This window comes from Rhineura floridana, chromosome 2 (genome assembly GCF_030035675.1).
Source record: "Rhineura floridana isolate rRhiFlo1 chromosome 2, rRhiFlo1.hap2, whole genome shotgun sequence".
NCBI classification, from domain to species: Eukaryota; Metazoa; Chordata; class Lepidosauria; order Squamata; family Rhineuridae; genus Rhineura; species Rhineura floridana.
This window is the reverse complement of record NC_084481.1, coordinates 101445301-101470943: the sequence shown is the minus strand read 5'-3', so window position 1 is coordinate 101470943 and position 25643 is coordinate 101445301. Positions and strand designations below refer to the sequence as shown.

The 25643-nt window shown below is 42.0% G+C and overlaps 1 protein-coding gene across 5 annotated transcripts in view; it reads right to left on the bottom strand.

Annotated features, from left to right (window-relative positions):
* The window catches only part of MYRF (myelin regulatory factor), a 144581-nt gene that overhangs the window by 86309 nt on the left and 32629 nt on the right, over positions 1–25643 (bottom strand). For 4 of the 5 annotated variants that reach the window (XM_061609820.1, XM_061609821.1, XM_061609822.1 and 1 more), the window contains exons 2-3: positions 5889–5976; positions 4309–4695 (exon numbers count right to left, since the gene is read on the bottom strand). The exons of the other annotated variant lie outside the window; for it this stretch is intronic. In XM_061609820.1, coding sequence (XP_061465804.1) covers positions 4309–4695; positions 5889–5976 — 475 coding nt within the window. The remainder of the gene's footprint in view (positions 1–4308; positions 4696–5888; positions 5977–25643) is intronic. 5 annotated transcript variants of the gene reach the window in all.

Sequence of the window (25643 nt, the reverse complement as noted above, 5' to 3'; positions counted from 1 at the left end):
GCAAATGTTCCATTCCTGGGCAAGGTCCTTGAACGAGTGGTGGCAAGCCAGCTCCAGACACTCTTGGATGAGACCAATTATCTGGATCCATTTCAGTTGGGATTTAGGCCTGGTTTTGGCATGGAAACAGACTTGGTCACCCTGTATGATGACCTCTGTCGGGAGAGAGACAAGGGGAGTGTGACTCTGTTGACTCTCCTTGATCTGTCAGTGGCTTTCGATACCATCGACTATGGTATCCTTCTGGGAAGACTGGGTGAGTTAGGAGTGGGAGTGACTGCATGGCAGTGGTTCCACTCCTACTTGGCGGGTCGGCTCCAGAAGGAGGTTCTTGGGCACCATTGCTCAGCACCCTGGACTCTCCAGTATGGGGTTCCATAGGGATCAGTTCTGTCCTCCATGCTGTTCAACATCTACATGAAACAGTTGGGTGCGGTCATCCAGAGCTTTGGAGTGCGCTGTCATCAGTATGCTGATGACACGCAGCTCTATTTCTCCTTTTCATCTTCTTCAGGTGAGGCTGTCACTGTGCTGAACTGGTGCCTGGCTGCGACAATGGACTGGATGAGGGCTAATAAACTGAGGCTCAATCCAGACAAGACTAGTGGGTGGTTCTTCTGACCAGATGGTGGATGTCCAACCTGTCCTGGATGGGGTTGCACTCCCCCTGAAGGAGCAGGTTCATAGCTTGGGGGTTCTCCTAGAACCATCTCTGTCACTTGAGGCTCAGGTAGCCTTGGTGGCACAGAGTGCCTTCTACCAACTTCGGTTGGTGGCCCAACTATGTCCCTATCTGGGGAGAGGGATAACCTGGCTTCAGTTGTCCATGCTCTGGTAACCTCCAAGTTAGATTGCTGCAATGCACTCTACGTGGGGCTGCCTTTGAAGACAGTTCGGAAACTGCAGCTTGTGCAAAATGCAGCGGTTTAACCTATAAAGCCTTACATGGCTTAGGACCACAATACCTGATGGAATGCCTCTCCCGACACGAACCCACCTGTAAACTACGCTCAACATCAAAGGCCCTCCTCCGGGTGCCTACTCCGAGGGACGTTCGGAGGCTGGCAGCAAGGGAGAGGGCCTTCTCAGTGGTGCCCCCCATATTATGGAATGATTTCCTTGACGAGGTGTGCCTGGCGCCAACACTGTTATCTTTTTGGCGCCAGGTCAAGACTTCCCTCTTCTCTCAGGCATTTTAGCATGTGTTTTTAAATTGCTTTTTAAAAATGTGTTTTTAAATTTGTATATTTGTTTTTAATGTTTTTAATTGTTGTAAACTGCCCAGAGAGCTTCAGCTATGGGGCAGTATACAAATGCAATAAATAAATAAATAAACAATAAATTCTAGTGTACCAACAAGAGAAAGAATGATGTATCAAAGTGTACTATGCATAGGATGCCATTTTTTTTAATAGGGTAACCTCCCTGGTAGACTGTGGGAATGCTGTGGACATAATATATGCCAAAGTGCCCCATGATACTCTGATTAGCAAACTAGCTAAATGTGAGCTGGATAGAACAACTATCAGGTAGATCCACAGTTGGCTTCAGAATCGTACTCAAAGTTATTATCAATGGTACCTCCCCAAAGTGGGGGGAGGTAACGAGGGGAGTACCGCAGGCTCAGTGCTGGGCCCAGTGGTCTTCAACATTTTTATTAATGACTTGGATGAGGAGGTGTAGGGAATGCCTACCAAATTTGCAGATGATACAAAATTGGGAGGGATAGCTAATACCCTGGAGGACAGAAACAACATTCAAAGTGATCTTGATAGGCTGGAGCATTGAGCTGAAAACAACAGAATGAAATTTAACAGGGATACCTGCAAAATCCCACACTTAGAAAAAAGAAACCAAATGCGCAGTTATAAGATGGGGGATACTTGGCTCAGCAATACTACATGCAAGAAGGATCTTGAAATTGTTACTGATCACAAACTGAGTATGAGCCAACAGTGTGATGTGGCTACAAAAAAGGCAAATGCTATTATAGGCAGCATTAACAGAAATATAGTTTCCAAATTGCATTAAGTACTAGTTTCCCTCTATTTAGTATTGGCTAGGCCTCATCTTGAGTACTGCATCCAGTTCTGGACACTGCACATTAAGAAGGATGGAGACAAACTGGAACAGGTTCAGAGGAAGGCAACAAGGATGATCAGGGGACTAGAAACAAAGCCCTATGAGGAGAGACTGAAAGCCTTGAGAAGAGAAGACTGAGGGAAGATATGATAGCACTCTTCAAGTACTTGAAAGACTGCCACACAGAGAAGGGCCAGGATCTCATCTGGATCATCCCAGAGTGCAGGACACTGAATAATGAGCTTAAGTTGCAGGAAGCCAGATTTCAGTTGAACATCAGAAAAAGTGTCCTAATTGCTAGAGCAGTACAACACTGGAACTAATTACCTAGGGAGGTGGTGGGCACTGGAGGCATTCAAGAGGCAGCTAGACAGGCACCTGTCAGGTATGCTTTAATTTGGTTTCCTGCATTCAGCAGGGGGGTGGACTCGATGGCGTTATAGTCCCCTTCCAACTCTACAATTCTACAACTGGGCATACACCAACGATTTGGACATTCAATCAGAATGTGACATTCAGGCTGATCTACCTTCCATTTAGTCCTTAATCATCATGTGAAGTTCCTCCACCCCACACACACACAACACCCCAACTGATCTTCTGCTTGTCTCACAACAATAGCATTGGCTGTCAACATTCTGTAACTGACCCTTTCTTCACAGTAAGTTAAAATGTTCATGAACACACTGTGCTGTCTGTGGCAGGGACGTTTACAGGCAACATTGAGCCAGTACATAATTGACAAGGTATGTATATGTAAGATGGCTTCTGTGAGAAATCCAGATTTCTGTTCACCAAATTTTAATTCCTCTTGCCTCATTACATTACCCATTTCCTGCTTGCCACAATAGGTCCCTCCCACGACAGTATCATTGTCACAAACTGCTACCAAACTCCCATAGCAATGAGGCCCTTTCATTCCATTCTACTTGAAATGATTCATTTCTTCTCATACTCCATCATGATTCATACTAGCAGAGGACAGTCAACATATCATCTCCCTAAATTAACCTAACTTTTATAGTTATTGTTAATACTCCATAATCCTCTGAGAGGGCATATCCAGTGTCTATTATAAAGAAATTTGGTTAAGGGATGGACAAGAATGTCAATTCAGTTCTCATTTAAAACCAAATTTATCAAATTCACACTTTCCAAAAAAATATGAGAACCAAAATTTTGCCATCCAAAATTCTCACTTATTCAAATTTTGCAATGCAGTTCATCAACCAAACAATGTTTACAAAAATGCATATATTAGGGGAAAGTGTGCATAAAAATGAATATATGAATGAACATAACCTGCAAAAATGCACTACATGATGAGAAATGGCTTGCAAAAATGTGTACTTTTTTCAAAACTACCTACAAAAATGTGTTTATTAGGAGAAATTTGCACTAAAATGTTAGAGAATTTTCATGAGAATTTAAAAAAAATGCAAACAGCTGCAGAAATGTGGAGAACCAAATTTTAGATTGGAAAAATGAGAATCTGAGAGAACTGAAATTGACAGATCCTTCCATCCCTAATTTGGTTGAAATTCCATGCTCTTCATGCTATATAAAAGAGTATCTAGTGTACTCCCACAGATCTCTTTCTTTGATGCCTTAAGAGAGTATCATAGTCGTATCCTGAATTGAGGTTAACTTCTCTCTGGAATAGTTACCCCAACATGTACATCATTTTCCTTCCTTATTTAAATAAAATAAAATAAAATAAATAAATAAATAAATAAATAAATAAATAAATAAATACTATTTTCATCTGCAGGCTGCAAATTCTAGTCTCTTTTCTAACAACTGCAAATGGCCACAAAGAGTACAGTTAAATTCCAGCAGTGAAAATGATAAACAATATAGTCTGAATAATACCAAATTTAACTCTATAGAATTATCTGTTGGTATTCAAGATCTTAAATGTGATTTTTAGCTTCCTAATTTCAGCATTCATACTTGAACATTTCAGTCCATTCTTCCCCTCTAAAGTCACTTAAGTCCTGACTCTTTTAGTAGCTTAAGCGTTGCCATCTCACCTTCAGAAACCCAGCTCCTATAGACAAAGGTTCTTTTCTTAGAACATACAGTTTTTCCATTTAGACTATAATGGACATTGTTTCATAAGACAATCTGCAGTATTATTCAGATACAACCTACCACTTTCTGGTCCTAGAATCGTACCGTCCCACCATCACACCCACTTCTCCTCCTTTACTCAATATCACTTACCCAGGTGCGTAAGAGGCCTTGAGCTCTGATTTGATTGGAGGGACAATGTTGGTCAGGCAGTGGCCGCTGAGGTACCCCTTGGGCACCACCATGCCATTGTTGTTATTACAGTTGAAGTGAGAACTGTAGCTGGTCCCACATGGATTGGGCAAAGGGGGTGCGTGCCGGATTGGAACTTGGCTGCTAGGGGGGCTGTGATGGATGCCATGCCGGATTGGGACCTGGGTGCTTGGAGGACCATGATGGAGAGTACCACTGGATACAGACACATTATTAGACACATGACCAACAGTGGAGACAGATGCATTGATACTGGCAGAGCTGGAAGGCTGGGCATGGGGGTAGCCAATGGAGGCTGGGATGTCAGAGATGGAGTCCAAATCAGAACTGTAGGAGAGAAGTAAACAAGCTGAAAAATATATGCATGTTGTATTTTTCATGTGTAGCCCTGATGCACCATACAGACTGTATTTATATCTGTAGCTGTAAACTGAATATTGTTGGCTCATGACTTAAGTAGTTCTCTACTGAAAGATTAGGAAAAATTGCTTTGAGTCTTGACAAAACCCATATAATTCATCTGAAAACATAAAATGCCATTTGATACTTGATATGCAATAAAAACCACTAACACTACAACAAAAGTGGAGATTACAGCCATGCTTATGACATTGTGTGTGTGTGGCAAAATACTCTTCTGAATAAATAAAATATTCTTCTGAAATTCTTCCTCCAAAGACTCATCAAGTTTATCCTTGGTTGACGAGATGGGATCAGCTGGCTGCTTGTGGCCCTATGGCTGTCCAATGCAACACAGAGACGATGTCTAACTAATGCAACACCTCTTATCCTGTTATGGAAGCTCCTAGGGCAGCCTTTCCCAACTAGTGGGCCACCAGATGTTGTTGGACCACAACTCCCATCAGCCTCAACCAGCATTGCCAATGGTCAGGAAAGATGGGAATTGTGGTCCAACAACATCTGGTGGCCCACTAGTTGGGAAACGCTGTCCTAAGGGAAGCAGACTTATGCTGAGTGAGACCACTATTCCATCTAGCTCCCTATTGTCTATACAGACTACCAGCAGCTCTCCAAGATTTCAGGCAAAGCACCTTCCCAGCCCTGCCTGGAGATGCTGGGGACTGAACCTGGGACCTTATCGCTTGCATGATAAATCAGATTTAAGAAATCCCCTACAATGTACTATTTATACTGAAGTTATCCGTTTCTTTTCCCTATGCCCTATCCCTTTGCTTGATTCCTGTATAGCAAAGTCTAGTATTAGCATTCCCACTTGAAAAACTAGAAGCCATTACTTTGGATAACACACAGCTGAGCTCAGACATCTGGGGGTCAAAAACAGTAGCTCTGTCCAGGAAAGAAGAACCCAAATGAAGATTTAGGAAGACCTGTGGATGTGGTAGGGATAAACAGTTGAACAGAGTCATGTGGAAGTACAGAAAAGAATAGAGGCAGAAGATAAAGGAAATAAATGACTTCATGATACAACAGGGTCACTCTCACAGCATCATGCAACCACCTTCGGTTATTAGGAATACAGGTGCAAAGAAGGCACTTACATATCTGGTGAGTCTTCCTTGGCAATATATTCTTCCAGGATGCTGGTATCAATGTTTGATGGTTCAAGAGCTCCATTAATATCATGACCTGAAGCAAAGACAGGTTGCACAGGGAAAGCTATTAGTAAACTTCAAACAAAATGTCGTTGTTCCTGGAGGGCCAGACAGAGCTCTGATGATGGAAATTCCCCAGAACTAAAATTCTGGCTTAAGACAAGGAAGTGAATTGGCTTAAAAATGGATATTTGAAGGAGGAAGTGGCATCTGATTCAGATCCAAAGAATGGGGTATTGTTCCAGAAACATCAGCTGGAGTCCAAGAGATGGGCAACGGAAGAATGGAAACCAGAGGCAGAGACTATGGGAGGTGGAGGGAAGAACCATTTTATTCACAAAGGCTCAGAAGTGGCTAAGGAATTTGAGTCAAATTAGAAGAACAATTATATATCAGAGGAACAATCAAAACCATGTGTTCATGAATTTTATGGTATTTCAGGATAATCCATATCATAGGAGAAATTTCAGTCAGTATTATTTTGACGAATGAACAGCAGCAATGATAATTTAGACAGAGTGGCTTTGTGTGGGTGTAACACTTAAGTATGGTGAACAAGCCTAGACAAGACTCAGTCTTGTGCGCTCCTCCCTCCCCCTCCAGTGTGGCTGCAAGAAGGAGATGGGAAACTTTGCTTCCATTTTTTTTACTAATCTCAGTTTAGTGTTACAGCATGTTTGAATCTGGACTTTATGTTTGAGCCTGGTTAGTCTTAACTATGGTTTACTGAAATGTCAAACCTTGGTTTATAAAGCTGGCCTTTTTCCATAAGCCATAGTTAAAATTAAATTAAATATGCTAAACTGTGGTTGATTGAAAATGGAAGCAAAAGCTTTAAACTCGTCTTTGTGGTTGTGCTGGAGGAGGACAAGGAAGAGGACAGAAGCCCAAGACTTGTGCACATAACAATAAACAATACTATGTCGTTATGCCTGAAACAGTCCAGTGTCTAATATGTAAATTCTTGGTTAAATACAGTGTCTAATACTTGGTTAAATATATTTAACTGGAAAAATAACTCCAGGAAAGGGGGGGGATGAATAGGCATTGACAATAATGTGCCATGATTCTTACCATTCTGAATCATAATTGTCCCTTGAAAGAGTTACAAACTATTAAGGTGATTTAGTTGCCATTTAGTCCTGGTAAAAAATATTTTCTTTCTAGTGATTAATAGCCTTAATACTCAGGAGATAGCATTTATTTCAGTTGCACCTAGAGCTTGTGATCCTGAGGACCAAACTAAATGAGGCTATGGATACCCATGATTGGATCTTCCATTTCTTTTAATTTTCTGGAAAAACTCGGAGGTGGGGGTACTGGAACCATGGTAATGGGAAGGGGGGTTAATTCTTTCAGTTTCATTTTCCCCATTTAAAATTGCCCTCCTTCCAAGCTGCTGTCTCTAAATTAGGGGGAATGAAGGGTATATATGCTGTGCTGTTAACAGTTTCTAGTTTGCCTGTGGGAGGCAGCGAATTCACTGCACCATACCTGAGTTACAACTGGGCTAAAACATTATTACAAAGGGTTTGGTCCTACCAGTTTTTTCATCCACTTGCCTTGCTTTTTCAGAACACTGCATTTTTTCTTGGCTTGCCTCTTAGGAACAGAGTGTTCCTAAGGGTCTTCCCTCCCCATCCCATTTTTTCACACCTCCTCTGCCATTTAGGGAATGACTTCTGGACTCTTTTCCTTTCTCCCATAAAGTCCCTGCTCTCTCCTCTTGCACTGAAAAAAATGAATTGGGTTTGTTGATATAAATAAAATGCTTGCATTATCTATTCCTTCAGAATTTTGAAGCACCCAGGGCTTTGTGCACGATTCCTAAGTGCCCAGTGCATTATCAGGAAAAGGGGAGGGATCCTTCACCCAGAGCTCAGATAATAAAGATACAACCTTTTCCTGAATGGCTTAATCACATTAGATTAAAATGATATGTCACTCGCTCACCCAGACTAGCACACACGCAATCAAAGGAGACTCCCACCCCCCACTTAGCAGCATTCTGGGTAAAGGTTAGTCAACCAACCAACCAAAAAGAAAAGGGGGGCGGGAAGAGAGGGAGAAGAAAAACAGGGGGCTTCAACCTATCAGAACTTTACCCTGTGAAAATCCCTTTCATACCAAGACAAGCAAATCAGCAGAAATAAATCCAGTGAGGAATTTTGCCAAAAGGATTGGTGGGTAGGAGGGAGGGGAGGAGAAACATAGAAGGAGGGGGCTCTTTTCCTTGGTGAGGCAAACTGGGGAAAAGTAGGCCCTGAGACACAATTTCATAAGAAACCACCAAACGTTTATTTGCCATACCAGGAAGAAACCTCTCTTTTTTTAGAGGGGGAGAGGTAGTTTACTACTATTCAGCATTATGTCCAATGCCTCTTACAACAGAAACGGTTCATGAACATACTCTCCCACCCCCAGTACCCAGTCCATACTGTTTCAAAAACAAGAACTTTTCAAGGCTTGGTATCTCATTATTTTACAGATTTATTCTACTTCCTGCATTTTATATACCTTTTCTAATTACGATGAACATCCCATATTTACCCACACACACACAAACACACACCCCACTAGTAACATTTGCATCCCATCCAGTCTGTCCAAGTTCATTTCCTAGTTTTTATTTCTTATCTGAAGAAATTTCCCCCTTTCCTAGAGGAGCATTTTTTTTTTGGAGGGGGAGATATTCCCACCCTCATGTATTGCTTTTATCCATTAATTTCAGCCACAGTTTTATTGTGTTATTCTACCAGCCTGCCATGAAAAACATTATTCACTACTAGGCAAAAAACCTTGTGGTTTAAGAACGTACCTATTGGAACGTCCATTGGAAACTATTCTGTAGAATGGTCAGTGCCATTATTCCACAATTATTTTTGGAGTTTTTTTAGTGTAAATTTTGCAAAGTGTTGCTTTCCTTCACATATTCACAGAAACAGAAACAAAAGAAAATGATTTCTTATAGGAAACTTCACTAAAATTGCAAAGTAAATCAGACATATTTAAAGTGACCATCTGAACTATATCAACTGTCTTAATAACGTTGCTTCCTCCCTGCTAAAACAAGATCAGCACAGCACATATCTTGTTTCTATTATTTGGGCGGATTGCAGGTGTTGCCACCACTCACCATGTGATCAGAGGCACATGTTACCAAATTCTTCAAAGCTACACAGCAAGTGGATTGGACTATGAAAGACCAAGGGGCAGTACGATATCTCAGAAAGGAGTTCAGGTCTCCTGCTCCCCTGGTGCATTCACTATAGCTGCCCAATTTTCCTGCTATTTAATGTTTGATAGAAATATCTGTTGGCTATAGGTATGTTCTTAAACCGCAAGGTTTTTTGCCTGTTAGTGAATTTATCTGCTTTGTAATCCGGGAGGTAAGAAATGGGATCCTGTCCAAGTTTCTGAGAATGGATTGATCATTTGCATGCTTATTGAGTTCACTGGGATTTACTCCCCTGCAATCATGCTTAGGACAGGTGAAACTGATCACTGGGGATGGGGAGGGGGAGGAGGGGGGAGGGCAGAGGGGAGGAGGGGGTGGGAGCAGGCAGGGGGAGGACTGGTTTGATCATTTGCATGTTTATTGAGTTCAGTGGGATTTACTCCTGTGCAATCATGCTTAGCATGGGTAAAACTGACTGGGGGGAGGAAGGAAGGGCTGGAGTGGGCAGGGAAGGAAGGAGGAGGAAGAGGGGAGGGGAGGAGGAAGAGGGGAGGGGAGGAGGAAGAGGGGAGGGGAGGAGGAAGGCAGAGGGGAAGGAGCAGATTTGAGGGAGCAAAGGAAGGAGGAGGGCAGGTTTGATCATTTGCATGCTTATAGAGTTCAGTGTATTTACTCCTGTGCAATCATGCTTAAGATAGGTAAAACTGACCATGGGGAGGAGGAAGGATTCCTGCATTGAGCAGGGGGTTGGACTTGATGGCCTTATAGACCCCTTCCAACTCTACTACTCTATGATTCTAAGGGGAAGGGGGGAAGGGGAAGGAGGGGAGTGGAAGGGGACGGGGAGGGAGGGGATAGGAAGGAGGGTTTGATCATTTGCATACTCTTTGAGTTCAGTGGGATTTATTTCTGTGCAATCATGTTTGAAAATGGACATGGACGGCCTTCAAGTTGATCCCGACCCATGCCGACCCTATGAATAGGGTTTTTATGGTAAATGGTATTCAGACGTGGTTTTATCATTGCCTTCCTCTGAGGCTGAGAGGCAGTGACTGCCCAAGGTCACCCAGTGAGCTTCATGGCTGTGTGGGGATTCGAACCCTGGTCTCCCAAGTTGTAGTCCAACACTGACCCAGGGGAGGGAAAGGGAGGGGAGGAAGAGGAGAGGAGATTGGGTGGGTGGGCACTGGGCAGAGGGGAAGCCCCTTTCCTTTCCAAAAGGAAAACATTGTGAACAGTATCATTGCTTTTCAGCATTTCCCCCACCATTTTATTCTACAGCAGGCACATGTAGCCTCCCATCCAAATTTAAACCAAAGCTGTCCCTGGCCACATCCACACCAGGCCTTTATTTCACTTTGGACAGTCATGGCTTCTCCCAAAGAATCCTGGGAATTGTAGTTAGTGAAGGATGCTGAGAGTTGCTAGGAGACGCCCTGTTCCCCTCACAGACCTTCAGTCAGAGTGGCTGACTGTTAAACCACTCTGGCCACTGGAGCTCTGTCAGGAGAATAGTAGTGTAATCAAATTCAATGGGGCGTGATGTTCCTTGATTTTGTAACTATAATTGAATTGGTGGTTATATCCATATTGGTCTGAATCTTGTTATAGCAATAATAGAGCCTTGTTTTGTGACTCTATGGTCGGAAACAAACATGACTAAATTCAGCACAGACACAAATTTAAACATGTGTGAGGATATGACGAAAATCTTACAAAGGATTCAGTGAGAAAAATCTTTTTGGGATGGGGGTGGTGATAAGACTGCAGTACATATCCTCAGAAGACAGACATTAGTGCTTTGGATTCTGCCTCCCAAGAGTTCTGTGTGGATCAGGAGAAACCCTAATGTTGGATGCTGGCTCCCTCAAGCTGCTCATGTCAGGTATGCCTGTTTCACAGCATTACCTTTCTGGCTTGGTTGCAGGTCAGTGCCTACCTTCTGCCCACCTTGACTTGAAGGTCACTTTCATGAACACTTACCGGAGACCCAAGCAAAGCTGAGATAAGCAACTAGATGTGGAAGGCGTGTCAGCTGGATAGCTATCGCAGAAATGATAAGCAACCCTAAAAAAGAGTGCCAACTCTTATTAAGTGGTTGCTAGTGAGTTGATGAGGGGAGTATTGTTCTTTTCTTGCTAAAAATAAGTAAATCCTCCAAAGGGCTTTTCTCAGCTTTAGGCTAGAGACATTTGAGCCAGCTACCCTAACTTTGGTGACATGCCAGTGCTGGTGGAGCAACATGCTCTGTATCAGCCCAAGGCTGGTTTTATACTCATCTCTCAAGAGCTTAGTGCAACACAAGACAATGGAGTTCTTCCTTGAGTTCTTCCTCCCTCAACCACCTTAAAACAATGGGAATCACTTTTCCAAACATGGTCTTCATTTGCCTTTTTGCAAGCGACTTCATCTGTCTGTCCGTCTGTCTCTCTGGAGCAAAAAGCATCTCTGGAATGTCTGCAGCTGAGTGCGAGCTCTTAAGAGCATCTTGTTTGAAACTTCTATTCAGTAAAGACCTGTTACCAAAAGCCAGCTTAGGTGATTAATTAAAAGCTAATGCTGCTCTTTGGAGTCACGAGCTCCTAACAACATTAAATAATGCCCCTTTGCCCCTTTCCCTTTCCAACTAGAGATTAGAAGGGAGCAGAAAACTTCAGAGGAACACAAACACACTTGAAACTCCCCAAAGAAGAGAGATTCTTTCCTTCCAGTTCCAATAACAGAGGCATGGAGCAGAGAATGCACTCAGACAGTGGTCATCTCCCCCATGCTAAAACCTCAAGTGCTAACCTATCAGAGCCCTTCATTATCTGCTGTATGGTTCAACCAGCTCTTTACTAGTTTTCCCCTAGGCTTCAGTCCAAAGGCCCCCAAGCCTTACATTTTAACTTTGGTGCCAGATGAAAACAGGAGCCACATTATGTGGAAGAATGAGAGTGAGCCAGCAGCTGCAGAAACAACTGGCTTCCATGGGGCATGGTGACTGAAAGGCCTTTCTAAAAACGTTGTAGACCTTCACTACAAAAGTTACATTTCTTAAGAAAAAAACCCCCTGTACATTTTTCAGCATGCCACACCAACCTAAGCCTCAAATTCGATCATTTTATTCCTTTTTATCATTTCAGTGCTATTCTTCAATAACATCTCCATGATTTTATACCCTCTGCAGAAAAATTGGAATATACATCTCTATTATAATGCAATTATGGGTAACAGAAACAATAAATGTTACATTTTTCAAAAATGCAGCCTGACAATGTTATTTATATAACTTAATAACTTTTTCTGTTGTCAAATCTTCAACACTGAATGAACAAAACAAAATAATTTTCATAGCCCATCGTACCTCAGCCTGGTTTGCACATAATGCTAAACAATAGTTTAGTATGATGTGCACAATCCTCAGGGCTTGCATGCCCCCCTTCCTCCTCCCATGTGGTCACAAGATTGGAAACTTTTGCTTCACTTTCAACTAACTGAAGTTACTTGTTCTGTCCAAACCTGGCCAACTGTTAGGCAAACAAGTCAACTTCAAACTGTGGTTTCTGATATTGGTTTGTTTCCTTAAACCAGGTTTCCCCAACCTGATGCCCTAGAGCTGTTTTGGACCACATCTCCCATCAGCCTCAGCCAAAAACAGCTGGAGGGCACCAAGTTATGGTTTAAGGTAGTCTTCCCTAAGTAATATTAATCACAACTCCTGGTTGAGAGAAAAACAAGTAATTGCAATTAGCTGTAAATGGAAGTGAACGCTTCCAATGTTCTCTTGCAAATGTGCTGAAAGAGCAGAGGGGAAGAGGAATGTGCAAGCCCAAGGATTATCCATGCTCATTCCTGTAGCACTAAATTGTGGCTTAGTAATGAATCCAAAGATCCTTCGTCGCACAGAGTGGTAAGCGGTGGTAATGCAGTCGAAGCTCTGCTCACGGCTGGAGTTCGATTCCAACGGAAGGAGGAAGTCGAATCTCCGGTAAAAGGGGTCGAGGTCCACTCAGCTTTCCATCCATCCATGGTCGGTAAAATGAGTACCCGGCATATCCTGGGGGGTAAAGAAAGGCCGGGGAAGGAACTGGCAATCCCACCCCATATATACGGTCTGCCTAGTAAACGTCGCAAGACATCACCCTAAGAGTCGGAAACGACTCACACTACAAGTGCGGGGACACCGTTACTTTAATGCATCCAAACACAGCTATTTTCAGAGTTGCTAAATCTAGGATTTAAATAAAGATGGTATTTCACGTAGGGAGCTGAAACACATACAGAGAGAGACCATTTTAGCATTTTTCTGGGACCATAAAAATTCACTCTATTTACCAGCTGTTCTGGCAGCGTTAGCAATTATGCTTCCCAGTGCTGCTGAGCTGGGCACCATTTTCTTTCTTTACTTTGTCCACAACTCACCAAAGTATGGGCAGGAACCATAACCCTCACTCTGATTTGGTTTCAAATGGCATCACATAGTCAAAATTGTATTTTGAATGGAATAAGTTCATATGAGAACTTTCAGGTGAGCCCTAAATTTTACCCATCTAATAGGTACATTTGGAAGATATACTCCAACATTAGGTACAACTTAAGCATATACTAGCAGATGGCTTACACAGTGAGAAAATGAGTATCTTATCTCTGTTATTAACTCTGCTTAGTAAGAAGGTTGTGACCTTTCTTTTTTACTTAAAGAATCCAGTTCTCAAGATTTTAAGTTGTTGCACTCTGTGTCAAGCTGCCCCTGAAGACTATTCCCAAACAGCTTACGCTTTAATTACTTTAGGTGCTGACTCTTTTCCTACATCCTTTTACAATCTCTACTCTTTGCTCAGAGCAGTCTCCTCATATGCCATCCATGTGGGAAACTATACTAGCAGTGATATCCAGGAATGATTTCTCAGTGGTTGCTACCAGGCATTAAAATTATCATTCTCTAGAAGGTTGATCTAGGCTGCTTATTTCCTGGAAATACTTTCCATTTAGATCAGGGGCAGCAGAGATAGTGTCCTCTAGATTGACCATTGGCCATGCTGGCTAGGACAGAATCCAACAACATCTTGGGGGGGACAACATGTTGAATACTCACTGACATAGACAATCATATTAGTAGTCAAAGAAAGAGCAGGATGTTCTTTTAATTGTAGCATCAATTGTAGCCCTGGGCTCCCACTAGGAGGAAGGGCAGGATATAAATCTCATCATAATCAAAAAGTTTCACATGCTCCATGTGCATGACACAATAAGTCAGGTTTTCTGGTTTCTTGTGGTATATAGCATGCACACTGCCCGATGGCTCCCACTTCAGTCTTCCCCTGGCCTCCCGTTAAACCACTATCCTAGGTTTGATTGCATTTTCTTTCTAAGAATCCACAATCCATAAGCAGGTAACAAATCATGGTGTAAGGCTGGCTAGTGATTGTTGCTTCTTTGGGAGAAACACACCACAATCCCAGGTTTGGATATAACAGGAAGCCGAGCTTAATTGCTATTTCCTAGTTTCTTTCTCCCACTTCTGCCAGGAGAGGAGCAAAACAGAAGCGACTGGGCAGCATGCAGTAGCGTGCTGCTCAATCCCAATAAACCACAATAAACCAGAAACTCTGGCTTATCAGGACATACTCCTGGGACATGTGAATGCAGCCAGTGTTTAACAAGCTCCAGCGTCTCCAAGCTTCAATGAGATCCCTCTTTTGGAATTTCTCTACAAAATATTGATCAGATAGCAATAAACCAAGCAGCAGCACACCCACACCTACATATTATCAAGCAAATATGTATAATCCACTCGCATCCCTGGGACCCCAACAGATGTATCCAAGCGCATATGTAATATACATCTGGGGGGATTATCAAAGGATTATGAGCTTTTGGAAATAAGCTTTTTGTTGTCTTTTAGGACTGAAGAGAGTAAATCCTACTCATTGCCAACTACTTGAGAATATTAATTATAGCTAGAGCAACATTAATATAAAATTGGAAAATAGTTCAGAAACTCAGTATTAAGGAATGGCTAAATAAAATGTGGAATATAACGTATATGGAAAATCTAGTTATACATTCGCTTTCATGAAGCAACTAGATCACAGATAAGTTTTGCTTTCATTAGGTATTGAAAACTTAGATATAAACCAGCTAAATATGCATAACCACACATTTAAACCTCTATCACTTCAATGGGGAATGTGACCATGTGGTTAAATCTCTCCCACTGAAATCAATGGGACTTATTGAGTTCTTAACTCTGGCTGGATCATGCCCCCAATATTTAAACATGTTCTCTGTTTTATTTTGAGGTATAATTTTTGTTTTCTGTCCCTGTTTGCATTTTTAACAGATAAAGACTAAAAAAAAATGTTGGGGGAGGATCTTGTTAATTAAGTAGACAGTTTAGCATAATAACTTGTTGCTTGGCAATTATTTTTTTTTGTCATTAAGACAATTCAAATAGACATTGGAAAGTGAGCAAGAATTGACTGTTTGGTATCCAATGTTTCTTGGAATCCCAGGCAGCAGCTGTGGCCATGAATGTTCTCTGTGTTCTACATCTTATGCACCATGCCCCTGAGAGAACAGGGAGTTCACTGCCATCATCAAGTGCTTTGGAAAGCTCACAAAGTTTGCTTGGAAGTTGCCACTAATGCAAAATGCCACCACCTCACAGATGGTTGGGGCAGGGCAGAAGGAGAAATGTTACTCTAAAACTTTGTAAACTGCATTGATGTGCTTATTTGCTTCCAAGCCTGACTCAATGTGCTAGTCATTAAACAAACCATAAAAACCACACAATCACTGTATGCCAGCTCCCATATATACAGCCTTGCTTCGGATCCTGTTTTTCATAGGAAATAAGATCTCCAAATCTCTGGAGCAGGACTTTTTTCAGCAGTGACACTACACTTCTGGAATTATTTCTCTGGGGAAGCCTACTATACCACTTCATTTTAGAGCTATCAACTCCAAGTAATTACATTTAACCACCAGGCTAGCATTAACAGACGGCAGATTTTAATACCTGATGGTTCAACCCATTTTAAAACTGCTAGTTATGTAGCTCTGGTTTTGAATTTTTGTTGTCTTTGAATTGATTTTAATGCAATCTGAATATAAATGGACTAGCTTGAGTGCACTTTAGCCATTTTTATTTTTACATTTTATGTGGGGGGGGATGGGGATGTAATAAAACTGCTATGGGTATTAAAAACACGGGCCATGAACGTCATTTCTTTGAAGCCAGCTCAAAGTGACTCCCGGTTCACTACAGCAGTGTGCCTACCCTTGAGGAACCCCTACAACCCCACAGAGCATTCTGGGGAATGTTCTAAAATGTGCTCTCAGTCTGAAAGATGCTCATGTAAGGCTTTGCTAGGCTTCACTGTTCTGCGCAAACTAATTGAAGTTACGCAATAGCTGCACATTGCAGGGGAAGAGCAGTAAAGGCAAAACAAGTTTCTTATTCAGAGCTGTTTCTCATTCAGAGCTATTTGCCATTACTTCTCATCCAGGAACACCTGATAAGCACCTGCCCAGGAACACAGTTTGAAAACCAGTGGACTACAGGAGACTTTAATTCATCAACACAACCAGGAGTGTCTGCAAGGGGTACCTCATGCTAAACCTTAGATTTCACAAGCCAGTTCAGTCACTCATGCTAGAGTGACACCAAACAGCCTGCCAAACACTTAGGCTTTTTACCACAGATGTAGAGTGGCCAGTGCTTTGGTCTGAAAGCAGATGATGCAACAAATGAAGCTAAGCTGGTCTGGGTCTGGTCAGTGCTTGGATAGGAGTTCTCCTAAGAATCCCGTGCATGCCACCTCGAGTTGAAGAAAGGAAGATATAAAAGTAACAACAAACATGAACAAAACATGACTGAAGTCACACAAACCATTTCAGAGCTACCTTTCACACTGATGTTAACCCTCTGAAGCATTTCCAATTACCCCATAACCCTTTGCCCAAATCTCTCACAAAAACCTCAACTCCCGATCACTTTTTGTTTGTTACAATTGTAGGAGCTAGGGTGGGCTTTTAACCTCACAACAATCCTTTGCAAGGCAGATTAGACTGAAAGACACTTGCCCAAGGAAGTGAACCATGTTTCACACACCTAAATCTAACACTTCACCTATCACGTCACATTATGCTCAGTTTCCTCCACTACCAAACTGCAGAAAAGTGTCAGAAAAGGTTGCTGGATTTGTCTGGAAGGAGCTGGGGTGGGTGGGTAGGGGAGACAAAAAGGCATTAATTCAAGCACCAATCTAACAAAAGGAATACAGAGCTGGAAAAAAGTTGAGTCCTTTGTACATGTAAGAATGTCAGGAATTCCACTGTTTGGACTGGTTTTCTCTGTCAGTCCTAAATGTCTAAACTTGGCCAGTGTCCAAAAGAAGCTTCCAACACTACCTCCAACCTTCTTTGTATTCACAGTTTTGTAATTTATCTGACTACTACAAAACTGAAAACTACCTGTCCCCCATCTCCTGAGGCCCACTGTCACCAAAAGGGATAAATAGTTTACTTTCCCTTGCAGTTTTCCTTCTACCCCTAATGCTATGAATCCCCATGCAGGGCAGTATCCTGTGCTAAGAAATTTACCATTGGTTTTGAGGAACTGGAGGGATTCAAAAGATTTTCACCATTTCTGAGGGTGAGAAAAGAAAGAGTCCAAAAGGAACCTAGGGCACTGCAATGGATAATTGTTTGTCTGGACTTAGACCTTGGACACAATGGGTAGCTTTCAGTGATTCACTGTCTCTACTCACTCCGTTCCCTATTTGTAAAGTAGGAATATGACTGAGGGATGCTATGAATATACAGTAACTGCTGTAAGGCACATTGTACAGCATAAGCATCATAAAGGTAAAAAGGACGGTGTGCTTCCCCACACACACACACTTCACAAAGTGCTCCTTTCATTGAACCAATGCTTGGTGCCTGGGACCGATTTCATGATGTCTAAATTCAGTAAAGGAGAGCCAGTGTGGTGTAGTGGTTAAGGTGTTGGACTACAACCTGGGAGACCAGGGTTTGAAACCCCACATAGCCATGAAGCTCACTGGGTGACCTTGGACCAGTCACTGCCTCTCAGCCTCATGAAAACCCTATTCATAGGGTCGCCATAAGTCAGAATTGACTTGAAGGTAGTACATTTACTTTTAAATTCAGTAAAATGCAGGACAAAGGAATTTTGTTATCATGTAGCTGAAATAAAAACACCACCAGCAACAACACAGCCCTTCTACTATCACAATTACATTTTGGATTCTACTTCACAAATGTGGCCCTAAGAACACTGGCCTGAGATATTCTTTGACCTCATTCATATGGATGCATGATCTGTTTCTATACAGAGGCTGAAGGCATCCTGGTATTTCAAGTCATTGTATATACAAGGTTTAGAGATTAAAAACAGAATGCACATTGAGTGCTAGGCTGAAAGGTATATATGGCATTTCTATTTATAAAAATCCCTACCCTTTAACACTCCCCTCGCCCCACTTGTATACTTGCACCGTTGCTCATCTTCTAATCACCCAGATCCTTCCTAGGTCACAAAGTGGGGGAGAGCAGAGGAACTGCCAGAGTGAGCTGCATCATTGGATACCTTAATCAGAACCAGATGCAAGAACTGGAAAAGATGACAAGGTCAGCCGTTTCAACAGGCTGGTGAACTTCAGCAAAGTGCTGTGGGTGAGCGGGTGGGGGTGGGGAACAAGAGCACTGAGAAAGCGGAGCATGAATAGACAAGAACTAAGTGGAGAGTTATGGTTATGCAGCCTTCCACAAAGCAGGGTCAGCTTAGGAGACAGGGGAATATTCTGTTGTCTTCTTGATTTCATTAAAATCCAATAAACATCAACACCACTGTGTTTAGGAATGCATAATTACAGACAGGTGAAACTACACTAAAAGTGAATTTAAGAGACAATAACACATATAGGGAATGATACAGGATCATATACAGTGGCATGATCCAAGCCTCTGTGTAAAGTCCTGTGCAAACACCTGAAAATGTGAGGTAATGCATCTATGCTATTCTGGTCATTTTGGTGACCAGAAGCAGGAGTGGCACATTAACTTCTACATCCCTACTTTCCATTTCCATCCCCAGAAATCAACATGTGCTTTGATTGTTTTGCTATGTGATATGATCTCGGGGGGGGGGGTAAACCAAATTTCCTACACTAACTCTGCTGTCAATTTCTGTCTTACAATTGCTACATAAAAGAAAACCAGGAGGACACTGGAATGCAAACAATTTGTGGCTACCGGCCATGTGGAATTACTTTAGAGTGGTACAATCAATACCCATGCCTCTCTTTAGAGTACGTTAAACATAAGTTTGCCTATAATATTACTTGTAGAGAAACAGAGGTATAGGCATTTCAAGGGACTATGCCAGGATCAAACAGGGAGAAAGTGCTCAGGCACAAGACCCTAAAGAATACCTCTCTTTTGAAATAGTCTGCCTAGGGTTGCTACAGGTAGTAGACTTTTAACAGCAAACACTACTGTAACAGTGAGAACCTTTCTGCATATAACATATTCCCATAAAGCTATGATTTCCTAGTGTCTTAAACTGTGAACCATTCTCCACCAGGGTGAGCATACTAGCGTGTCTTATTCAGCCACTGTTGGGGCTTCTAGGAACTATTTCTGTCCAAATCTAGAACCAGAACAGGTGTCACTTCATATATGGCTGTCCTTTGCTAATGAATATATACAATGGGTTGTGAAATCATTGGGCTGCAGCATTGACACATTCCCTGGAACTCACTATGCTCCTCTCTCCACTTCTGCCTTTCTCCATGTTTATACTTTCCTGTCTATCGATAGGCTCATTCTCCAGCCGTGAGTTTGAAGAATCTGCACAAGGGATTCCTAACCAAACACTGCCTTGAAAGGGGGTGCGTGCGCAGAAGTGATTGAGGGGAGAAATATGCTATTACCCTGAATCTCTTCTCCTTTGTCACCTACGATCCAAGTTGCAATACTGTATCATCATCATATGAATATTCATTGTGAATACAACTAATTCACTCAGGAGAAGAGTTTTCTTCAGATATATTTCCCTACCCTCTGCCTCAAAGCAGAGGTAACACAGCCAGATTCACACAGATTAACAGCACCCATCCCTGCTTTGGGCATTTCTCCTTATCTCAGCCTAATGGACAAAGGAAGAAGAGGCAGTTTTTAACTCACTTAAAATGCTGTAAGATTTTAGTCAACTAGTGTTGACTACCACACCCTCCCAACTCAATCCAGATATGCAGTTCAGCATTCCTCATTAATTAAACTCTTTCTTAAGGTAAAGGTGTCCCCGCACTTATAGTGCGAGTAGTTTCCGACTCTTAGGGTGACGTCTTGCGACGTTTGCTAGGCAGACCGTATAGATGGGGTGGGATTGCCAGTTCCTTCCCCGGCCTTTCTTTACCCCCCAGCATATGATGGAAGGCTGAGTGGACCTCAACCCCTTTTACCGGAGATTCGACTTCCTCCTTCCATTGGAATCGAACTCCGGCCATGAGCAGAGCTTCGGCTGCGTTACCACCGCTTACCACTCTGCGCCACGGAGGATCTTTATTACCTGACTGTAAAATTAACCAGTCAGTCTCAGAAGGAGATGCAACTCCTGAAACCCGAGAGGACACCAAGTCACAAATGCACCCTTCCCATCCCCCCAAATACCTCACAGACCACCCAGGGCAACGCGCCTGCAGTCCACTATTTCTTAGGAGCATGCATAAAATATTCAGATACACTGGAAATTAAAATAAGGAGCGTTTCACTAAGCAAAAATAAAATATGTGTGCATGCACATACACACTCACACATACATACACACAAAAACTTTTCCATAAAAAACAAGAGTCAATAAGATCCTTGAAAAGCTTTCTGATCCAGCATCAATTTATCCCTTCCTGTGCTCTCAACAAACCTTCCAAAACCATCAGCTCTAGACAGGCCACTTAATCAATATACTACAGTCATTTTTTTTCTTGTTGTTATATGCCTTCAAGTCGATTACAACTTATGGCAACTCTATGAATCAGCGACCTCCAATAGCATCTGTTATAAACCACCTTGTTCAGATCTTGTAAGTTCAGGTCTGTAGCTTCCTTTATGGAATCAATCCATCTCTTGTTTGGCCTTCCTCTTTTTCTACTCCCTTCTGTTTTCCCCAGCATTATTCTCTTTTCTAGTGAATCATGTATTTTTATTATGTGTCCAAAGTATGATAACCTCAGTTTCATCATTTTAGCTTCTAGTCATAGTTCTGGTTTAATTTGTTCTAACACCCAATTATTTGTCTTTTTCGCAGTCCATGGTATCTGCAAAGCTCTCCTCTGACACCATATTTCAAATGAGTTGCTTTTTCTCTTACCCACTTTTTTCACTGTCCAATTTTCACATCCATACATAGAGATCGGGAATACCATGGTCTGAATGATCCTGACTTTAGTGTTCAGAGATACATCTTTGCATTTAATGACCTTTTCTAGTTCTCTCACAGCTGCCCTCCCGAGTCCTAGCCTTCTCATTTCTTGACTACTGTCTCCATTTTGGTTAATGACTGTGCCAAGGTATTGATAATCCTTGACACGTTCAATGTCCCTGTTGTCAACTTTAAAGTTACATAAATCTTCTGTTGTCATTACTTTATTCTTTTTGACATTCAGCTGTAGTCCTGCTTTTGTGCTTTCCTCTTTATTCGTTTCAAAACATTACTGGTTTCTGCTAGTAGTATGGTATTGTCTGCATATCTTAAATTATTGATATTTCTCCCTCCAATTTTCACACCTCCTTCATCTTGGTCCAATTCCACTTTCCATATGATATGTTCTGCATATAGATTAAACAAATAGGGTGATAAAATACACCCCTGTCTTACACCCTTTCCAGTTGGGAACCAATCACCATGTATGAAGTATGTTTCCCTACAGAGGTTCAGGCAATTCAGAGGTACCTCCATGACACCTCAGCTACTTGACATGTACATTTCAACTAGTATTTGATCAATGTGAATTACTAAATATTGATAGGTATTTGGTTCAGGATGCATGCTTAAAATTAGATGCTATTTTCTGCATCCTTAACTTCTTTATTCATTTGGTTTAAATGAGGGAGACCTCCATTTAAAAAACTATCATCATCATCATCATCATCATCCCTGATACTTTAAAGCATACTGTGGGGTCTCCTCTTTCCCTTTCTGCTCTGACATGCCAGGTCAATTATGGCCACAATTAGCACAGGGTTCCCTCTCCTGTGCAATTTTGTAAGGCTTAGGAAATGGGAGTTTGAGGACCCCAGCCTACAGACACAGATGCATTAACATGTACGTCAGCTTAGTTTCACCAGTGACAAACAAGTGAGATCCACATGAAGATGTAGCTGAAAACCTATCTAGAAATCACTTTTCAGCTGTTTCAGGATTGCTGAAGAGTTTAAATCCTAAACTAGTGTTGAAAAGGCACACATTTTTCTGCACTGAACTATCACACATTCTACTTTCTGACTTTGGCAAGACAGTGTTTTTGCTTTGAAATTGGAGCTCAGCTTCATGCAAGACACGTCACATTAGGACCAATGGCAAAGGGACAAGGAAAATTCTGCATGGATCATTAAGACACTTATTTTAGGTTAAGGATCCTGATATCCAATCCAACCCAAGAAAACCACAAAAGAGGTTTTTTTACTCACTTGTCATTTTTAAACAGAGGGCAAAAGTTAAACTTCTGAAGTCAGAACTATTAAAGTTATGCCATTAATGAAGTTCTTCCATAATGATGTCAAAATGCTTCACAGGCTAAAATGTATCACTTCTTAACACCACCATGTACGATCACCACTAGGGCTACTTTTCACATTACATTTTTAGATGTGTGCCTAAGATGTTTTGAAGTGTACACTTACAAATTAAAATGTAAATAAATACAGGCTGGCAAACACATGTACCTTGACACACTCATCAGGAGGCAGAAATTGACAGCAGCTCCCCATTAAGTGGACATTCAATGGCTGGAAAACCCATGTGATGTGTGAAATGGGCCTTAGTGTGTCCTTCCTAGAGGGTCAACAACACCTTGGCTGATTTCTAAAAGTCTTATTCAGGCTTGACAATGCAAGGTTAATGAAAATATTAGACAGCTACACACCCTCTCAGAATAACACAAAAAGTGAAGGTGCCCCCTAGCAGACAGACTTCAAGGGATGATTGGGTGAGTGTGGGAAGAGAAGTGAATTAACTCAAATGTCCTGAAGACTGCAGTGTTCTATGTGGAGTTACTCTGGTGTATGTCTGAGGATTGCAGGCATAGCTGCCCAGATTTTATCTGTTTATGAAATTTCTTGTTTGTAAGGAAAACATCATTTTCTTGCATTTGTTGCCCTCTTTGACAACCTACCATGATTTCTGAAATAACTGGAATTTTGCTTTCTCACACCTGGCTTGATCTCTCCACTTTCCCAAGATATGCCATTAAAGAAGCATGAGGCAAATAAATGCAAGCATGTTTCAAAGCATCCATGTTAACCATGCAAAATTCCATACACTACACGTTTATGCATGTTGCCTTAAATAATGCTATACTGGTAACTTTAGCTTTTCTCCCACCCTCTGTCCTCCACAACCCAGCTCAGGGTTATCTTCCCAGTACATTTGGAACACCTTCGCTGGATGTTCATATCAACATCTCATATCATCTTCATTCTTTTGACCTCTCTCTTGGTCCCTGCTCTTTCCAGCCTCTCCGCCCTTCCCCTGGCCTCTCTTCTGTCCATGCCAGCTGTGAACATTGGCTTGGATGGAGCCATTGTCTTCTGGACATTGGAACACAGGAGGAGGGGAAGGTGTGAGCAGCAACACAGTAGAGCATTTGTATGCTCTCCAGTGCTCCCCCCCCTCTGTCACGGCCGTCAATGGCCTACTTGTCAACTCACGCGCTAAGATGGAGGAAATCACAGCATATACAAACATCAGCATTTGGTGATTGTGAAGGTTCCCTCTGGAAACACACATTAGACCATTTATAATCCAATTTCATAGTCTTCACTGTTAACATCACAACATCCTGCATTCTGTCTCAGGATAACAGATGGGGAAAGTTGCAAGGAAAACACGATCATTTTCCTAGAATACAACTGTTCTCTCATTATTTGACCCTGTCAGCTCACATCATGCACCTGGGACCACTGTTGAGAAATCCCAAATATTATTCGTTCATCTGACCTTCAAACTTACAGTCCCACATACAGAGACAGCCCTAACCTCAACCTGTCAGCCAAACTCATACACAGGCAATAAATCCCTAATCTCAAACAGATTTGAAGAGCAGGGATAACTGGGCAGTGTTCACTGGTCCTGTCATGCTTAAATTTTATATGTCTTTGGAGAAATAAATAATTTCATATTCCTACTATGCTGAAACAGTTAATCACAATATGTTAAATTTAGCAAATTCATGCACATGCATAATGAACAAGGCAATAAATAAAGTAAATCAAAAGTGCAGGTAGCTTAAACCAGCATCCTTGGCTCTTGTAGCTCACTTCCTTCTAGACTGAGCCACTGGTACTTGCAGATCTTTACCAGCAGAGGGCTTTGTCCCCCCCCCCCCCCGGCTGACCCTTCCCACAGTTCCTGATTGGGAATTGGTGGCTTTCCTGAGGAAAGTAGATTCCAGCCTTTGTCTTCAACCTTTCAACATCTGCTACCATCCCTTACGCTGCTCTGTTCCTTGATGGCATCACCCAACTGTGGCATTGTCTCCATTCTACTATGGCTCTATAAGAGTCATCTTTCTCGCTGCTTAGTTTTCTATTGACTATGCTCCCTTCTAGTCTTGCTGGCATCACCAGAACCTGTAACTTGCAGACCTTGTTTGCTTACAGGAGCTCTGATCCTGGCTCTGGGGGCTTACACTTGATACAGCCGCATTCAGTCACTATGATGGTGGAGAGTTCATTTACATCTGTCTACACACATTATTGCAACAACCTTAAAAAGTTCGTCTGGGTTCATCTTCCTCTCTCTAAACAGGTTCACTTTGTACCATGCCAACACAGGTTCTTGCTGCCAAAAACAGATGTTTTCAGTTATGCTGCAATTCAGCCGCTTACTAAATCAACTTCCTATTTAGCACTGGGGTGGCTGTAGGTTGCCAATTTGACTAAGAGTTAAAACAGACGATCTGAAGCCCCACGTGCGGTATCTGTTGCAGAGCTGCACCATTTCAGACTGCAGGTGGGGAATCGAATGTTCCCATTTAAAAAAAAGAAAAGAAAAAGCGCCTCCTTAAAAAAATATACAACTAGCATGGGGGGGCTAACCTAGATCTGTCACTTTAACATGCTAGTTTTGCTCATGTACAGAATACTTCATGTTTTGGGAGCAGGGCACTCAAACATTCAATTCCTCACCCAATCTGCATCTGTGCTGTAATTATTCTATTAGATGTTTTTAAAGCTTTTTTTTAAAGATGTTTTGTTTTAAAATGTTTTAAAGTCTTTTGTTTTTAAGATGTTTT